General features: G+C 43.1%; 1 protein-coding gene across 4 annotated transcripts in view; it reads left to right on the top strand.

Annotated features, from left to right (window-relative positions):
• fgf11a (fibroblast growth factor 11a) overlaps window positions 1–6,046 on the top strand; it is a 93,570-nt gene extending 87,524 nt beyond the window's left edge. For all 4 annotated transcript variants that reach the window (XM_074623878.1, XM_074623877.1, XM_074623880.1 and 1 more), the window contains 2 exons: window positions 2,932–3,130; window positions 4,100–6,046. In XM_074623878.1, the coding sequence (XP_074479979.1) occupies window positions 2,932–3,130; window positions 4,100–4,245 (345 nt within the window). In that variant the 3' untranslated portion in view covers window positions 4,246–6,046. The remainder of the gene's footprint in view (window positions 1–2,931; window positions 3,131–4,099) is intronic.
• Window positions 6,047–6,884: the final 838 nt, after the last annotated feature.

A 6,884-nucleotide genomic window follows, 5' to 3' on the forward strand; every position in this document is an offset into this window, starting at 1 on the left:
TAAATAGCAGCACAGAGAGAGATGTGGATTTGTGGCTGCTCTGTGACTCGAGTGGTTTTTAGCGTGCTAAAAGAGGCCCTTTGGGGGGAGATGAGCATTATGGAGTGGCAAGTAGACACGAGTTAATTTTGGAGCATCAACAGTGACAGCAGCCCTTCTGGACTGCCTGTGTGTTTGGAGCAGCTCCTGCTGAACACAAGAGGAACTGCAGCGTTGATAATAAAGTCTGGTTTGGTCTTTCAGATGAGAGTTATTGGACTCAGGTGTCACTCTTTATTTAGCGAACCTCAGTATCTTGTTAGAGGAAGAGCTGCTCTCTCATTTTGTGATAGAGAGGAAAGGATCAGTGTGAAATCAGCCTGAAGTCTAGTCGGAGTAAACGCTCATCAGACAGATGTGCGTCTGTCCCCTGTGTGTGTCTGCTGTGTGAGTAATGTCTCTCCGTAAATGACTGCTTAATAGTGTGTTATCACTGAGTGTGTGTTTGTGACTAAGTACATGTGGTTGGCTTCTGGCCATGGACAAAAGTGAAGAAGGACTGTTGTAATTAAAATATATTTTAATATGGGATGGATGAAAGCTCGTATACAGGAGCAGTTGTTATTCAAATATTTACAAATGCCAAAAGTATAATGAAAATATTAGACTGTTATTCTGGCAAAAAATGGATGAAATGATCTCCCTTTATGCCCTGCAGAGGCGAGTGTGCCAATTCAATCATGCATGCAAGCTGCACAGTTTCCCTCAGTCAGTGTAGCACCATGCTAAGCATTACACTGAGTTAAAATACATGAAATATTAAAGGTGTATTTTACAAAGGGGGAGATCATAAATTAATGATTCTCTGAAAACAGAACAGATTTTTGTTGATGTTTGTCGCTTGCCTTCTCATGTTTACTGAGTGGAGGTCATATTTTACCACCTCCTAGCATGCAAGATTTAGACATGATTTACACTTTGAAATGTGATGCGTATAGTAATAATGTCAGCCAGAGCAACAAGTCTTGTAATGTTGTTTTTAGCATTGATTTCTATTGCTTCAATGTTGTTTAATGAGACAGAATCTGCTCAACCCCTGTCTGGGGGAAGTATCAAGTCTTTGTGTTTATTTGCTGTCAACACTGTAGACTCTTGTGGATCCAATGAGCCCAACTGTATTCATGTGTGATGATGTTGGTCCCCATAGTACCCATTTCATTGTATTGAGACCATTTTTTATAATTTGATGTCACTGTATAAAATGACCTGTGGTGACCTCTAGGATAATCACAGCCTCATGAAACTTTACAGCCACAAACTAGAGACCTAGAGCATTCAGAGGATGGATGGCTTTCCTAGCTAGATTGACAATAAGGGGGTTTCTGAGCAGTTGACACAACAGAAGTGCTCGCCATCCAATCGCCATAAAATGCAGTTCTTTCAGAAATCTCCAAATGTCAAAAGTTTTTGATACCAAATCACAGCATGGCTTTTTCTATGGTGTTCCTCAAGGTCTCTGTTTCTTATTGTGGTATTTTGGAGGGATTATTGATCATTTTTATCAATTTTCGATAGGTAACAAATTGTTAAATTTAGCACCGAAACTGTGTAACAAATGGTATCAACCCCAAAATTGCAGCAACAACTTAAGAGACATAATAGAGCATGGGAATGACCATCATGTACTTACAATTACAATTCATTTTGAATAATTAATTCATGTTTATTTCTGATTTATGACAAGGACAACTTGACACAGTGCTGAGCTGCATCTAAAATTAATCTTCAAGTTTCCAGCTTTCAGATGATGTACACCACTTCTATGTGACATCTACTGTTGACCTGCTATCTCCCCCTAAAGACCCCTGTACCCCCCTAAAAAAGACAAAAACGGCTCTATTGTGGGTCTCAGAGGGTTAAAGTACCACACACACACACATGCATACACACACAGAGAGTGCAGAGAAGATGAGATGCAACACACTGCAGCGCAAACACGCTTAATGATAGCAATCTGATTACACCTTCCGAGAGACTCCAGACCTTTTGGATCCCGCTCGGTGCTATTAGAGCTAAGTTAATGGGTGGGTGAGGAAATGAATGGCTGCCTAAGTGAATGGATGTGTAATTATGAAATGGGCGATACAGTCAATGTAATTAGCTTGTTTATGTGCGGCACAATGGGTATAGGCAGACGTTAAAGGCTCCTGCGCCCGCGGTGGCAGACAGGCAGGGAAGAGAGAAGACGGAGAGCAGCAGGAGGAGGAGGAAGAGAGGAGAGGAAGGGTGAGTGAGGAATGAATGAGAGAGAGAGCAAACTCCTTATTCAGGCCTTTTCCGCTCACCCGTCACATCAAGGCTCCAAATCAATCCTGCAAATTGGTTTGTTCCTCAACAAGGTTACCAAATGACGGAGGGACGGGGGGGAATGAAGTGGAGAAGGAGACGCGGAATATGAGATAGAGAGGGAATATGTGAGAGCTGTAACGAAAGGGAGATAGAAGGAGGAGGGTGTCCCGGTGTTGACGTATAGTCTAATGCAGAGCTCTGTGTGTGTTTGTGTGTGTGTGTGTGAGGGCTGAAGGCCGACACTTTAACCATAGAGGGGGTGAAGGATCCGGCTGATTGTTTGTTACAGGTAAACCCGAAACGGCTGAGTTATGGCGTCCCAGCTCACAAACCACTTTGGTCATGTGGCAAATAGGGGCATGTTGGGATGTGTGTGTGTGTGCGCAGTGTGTTGATGCTCCCGTAACCCCTGTCACGATAAAATATGGGACCCATTTCCTCCCATTCCCAGCTGAGTCCAGTGGAATTGGAGAGCAAATATATAAATAATAGAACAACAGATACAAATTGGCAGACGCGCCCAAATGTGTTATTCCTCTCCTCTGACCTGATGTATGTGTGTGTGTGTGTGTGTGTGTGTGTGTGTTTATGTGTGTGTTTCAGGAACACTTCACGCCGGAGTGTAAGTTTAAGGAGTGCGTGTTTGAGAACTACTACGTCACCTACTCGTCCATCCTGTACAGGCAGACCCAGTCGGGCCGGGCGTGGTACATCGGCATCAACCGGGACGGACAGGTCATGAAGGGGAACCGCGTGAAGAAGACAAAGGGAGCCGCTCACTTCCTGCCCAAACTCATTGAAGGTACAACAGATTAATATATATATATATATATATATATATATATATATACTGTACAAGCTGTTCCAGAGGCAGCGAGTTATCCCTGAAAGATGCTTTTATTTTGTCGCCATCTGCCGTAGAGAACGTACAGGTCAGCATCAAATGTTCCCCCAAAACTGCATGTGATTATCATAAAGTGGGCATGTCTGTAAAGGGGAGACTCGTGGGTACCCATAGAACCCATTTTCATTCACATATCTTGAGGTCAGAGGTCAAAGGACCCCTTTGAAAATGGCCATGCCAGTTTTTCCTCGCCAAAATTTAGCCCAACTTTGAAGCGTTATTTAGCCTCCTTCCCGACATGGTAAATTATATGATAAATAAATGAATATGCCATTAAATGTACCAAATATAATATTAAAAATAAATGTTGGCATTCATTTCCCTTTTGTTTATTAATTTTATTATTAATTATGTAATTTTTGCATTTCTTTTTCTATCTAAAATTTATTTTTAAAGGTATTTATTCATTTTTAAATGTATTTATTTATTTATTATTTTCCAGGGACCCTGGTCATGCTACTAGCGCTACTAGCTACTGGCCGATAGCCGGTTGTTTGGGAACAGAGATGTTAATACATCCACCACTGTACAGGCTGACAGCATACAGACCATGGGTGTATTATATGAAAACAAAAGTGATGAATTAAAGCCATTATTACAGCAGCATACAGCTAGCAGGAAGCCAACAGAACCAGATATGTCATATGAGCGTGCACGGCGGTGTAATCTCGTGGGTCTGATGCACGTTCATTATGCCGAGGAAAATAACTCTGGATTCATTTGTTAGTTAATTTAACAACTTTTAGGACATAATGATGAAATGAGGGCTCTTTAAGTGTTCCTACTGGGAAGTTGATTTACCTCTTTGTTTAAACTGTCACTTGTTTCTACCCAGTCTGAACTATTTATAACCTTGTCCCTCCCCAGTGGCCATGTACCGGGAGCCCTCTCTACATTGCGTCGCAGCGTCGCAGAGTCCGCCCAGGAAAACGCCCAAGACCTCCAGTGACTCGCCCGTGCACAAGAACGGCAAGAAGGACCCTCAATCCAAAACCAAAACCTCCACCTCCTAGCGCTCAGAGACACGGGTGGGAGAGGAGGGGGGTGGAGGACACTGGGCACCAGCGGACACCTGAACGGGGTTGTTAGGGCTACCCCCCCTTCCACATCTGCAACACTGACCCCACGAGAAAACTCTGCGTACCACAATGCACTGGAAAAGAGAGCAGAGCAGAGTGGAGCTGGACAATGGGAAGCCCCTTTTACCCACCACAGACCCCCCCCATCCACACCAGCCCTCCACCTTCTTATTAGCCTGGGATATAAAAGCAATAACTCCATGAAGAGGCGAACAGTCGCCGAGCATATAGCATGTCACCACAGCGTGTTTTAACCTGCCGGAAGGGAAATCCCACACACGCCCCTCTAGCCGTCATCAGCGACATCCTTCCAGTCAACCAAATATCCGAGAAAAAGTCTTCCTGGTTTCACCCGCAGCGGGGTGCGACGGTCAAATGGGCACATACAGTACAAATGAGTTGTGTTTTTTCTTTTCCCCACAGGGGATCCATGCTAATGTTAGCCTGACACGGAGCCATGCTAATGCGAGGCTGTCACAGAGACCCTTGCAGACTTTTTGTTCTGCGGCCATCTGCTCAGTCCACCATCTTCTGTGCGAGTCAGCGACTTTGTGAGATGGCCTGGATACTTGTCAGCCCTGTTTGTGTGTGTAAGTGTATGTATGTGTGTGTGTGTGTTCCCTTCTTCTTCCATTCACCTTTGGCGTGATTTGATTAGTTTGTGACATGGACTCAATTTTCCACTCAGCGGCACAAGAAAACCCCTCCCGTCCTCTCCGGCTCTGTTAATGGAGTCTGGAGCTGATCAGAATCTTTCGACCCTTAAACGAGGGGCCAAGAGCTCCCTCGACACACCCCGCATAACCACACACACACACACACACACTCGTTATTACACTGACATTTATACACACACACACACTTTAACGTCCTGATATCCATGAGAGACGGCCGCAGAAAACGATCTCACGACTTAACACACTTAACACAATGACATGCATTAACACACTCACAAATGCACATGCCGACGTGGTTGGTGAGTGTGTGTGTGTGCGGGTTGTGGGAGATGATGAGGATGTCATCAGTGAGATGGGGTTCTGATGGAGCCTGACTGTTGTAGCTTGTGATTGCACCGCAATAGCTTTTTTCACTGTGGCTGGCCATGCATTGCACAAACCCCCCGAGGCCCACATTCATTATCTGTGGACCCTCTATCACTCTATGTGGGATTCTTGTCTAAAAATACAAACTAAAAATGTGTTTTTAATTAATTATCGCTTCCAAATTGTGATACCACCTTATGATGAATGAAAAAGAAAATGTACGTATGATCTGTAGATTCCATGCTACCCCCATCGCTGTCCCCATGCCACAAATATTCTATGTACAACTATTTTTTAAAGGGGCACTCCACCCATTTTACATGTACATGTAAGCACATAGTAAGGAGTAAAAGTCAGGATATCTTGGCTTTGACTGTTATCAGGCCATTAAAGCTGAAGTAAGCGAGATTGGAGCAAATATGATTTTAAAAAGTTATTTTTTATAAAACGTGTATCGTATATCGTGGCAGTAGTGCATGAAACAGGTAATCTGAAAAAAATCATGTGCCACTGTGTCCTCCGGTGCTCCCAACGACATCTGCAAGATTTCACAGACCGGAGGAAAACAAGCAGTAAGAGCTAATTTGAGGTCTGCTGTCCAGCTGCCGTCTATGAGAGCCGGCTGTCAATCACTCGCGAACTCCGACCAAACGGTCAAACTAGGCAGCGCTGATCAAATATGAATCAATATTCTGATACGTTAATGACTATTTCTCTCCTCAAATGTTTTCAGAATCATCTTGTAGTGCACAGTTTAGCTGTAAAATGATAAAGGTTGTGACGCCGTCACCATTGTGAAATCTGGTGAAGGAACGCCAACTCCTGGTCACATGACCGGAGCACAGACAATAGAAATGCTCTCACAATGAAATGACCTTTGATTGGTCAAAGTCTACCGTTACAGGCAAGATTTTCCAATGCCTGAAAACAGAGCCATGAGGAGGAGCAGAAGTTTAGTTTTCTCTCAGAACACTTGAATTACAATATTAAAACTACAATTTCTTAAGGTTTAGGCAAAAAAAAAACACTTGGTTAAGTTTAGGGAAAAACACTGTGTTTTGGGTTAAAATAACTACGAACACAAAGACAACTCCACATTGTTGGTTTGGGGGTGTAGCAGGCCCCTACTGACCCACATCTATGGTGCTTATAGCGACTGATAACGCCTATTTAATAGCCTGATAACAGTCTAATCAGATGAACAACACCATATCCGACATGACCACATGAATCACTTGCTTGCTGAGATTTTTGTTTCTAAATGTGTTCAAATGATTTACCGTACATCTCTACTGGAGACTTTGGTTATGATGCAAAGGAATTCAAGCCTTTTTTACTTGTCATTTCACAAGTCATATATTATGATTACTGTGTGTTTTGTTTTAAGAAACCAAAGTCATATATATAAATAATGATCGCTGTAGTATGCTACATAAGAAGGATGGTGATTCTAAAAAAAGAAGATGGGAAGATAGATGTGTTATATTTACTTTGATCACATTTTTCTTCAGTGTCTGTCTGATAGACTCT

This window comes from Sebastes fasciatus, chromosome 22 (genome assembly GCF_043250625.1).
Source record: "Sebastes fasciatus isolate fSebFas1 chromosome 22, fSebFas1.pri, whole genome shotgun sequence".
Classification (NCBI taxonomy): domain Eukaryota; kingdom Metazoa; phylum Chordata; class Actinopteri; order Perciformes; family Sebastidae; genus Sebastes; species Sebastes fasciatus.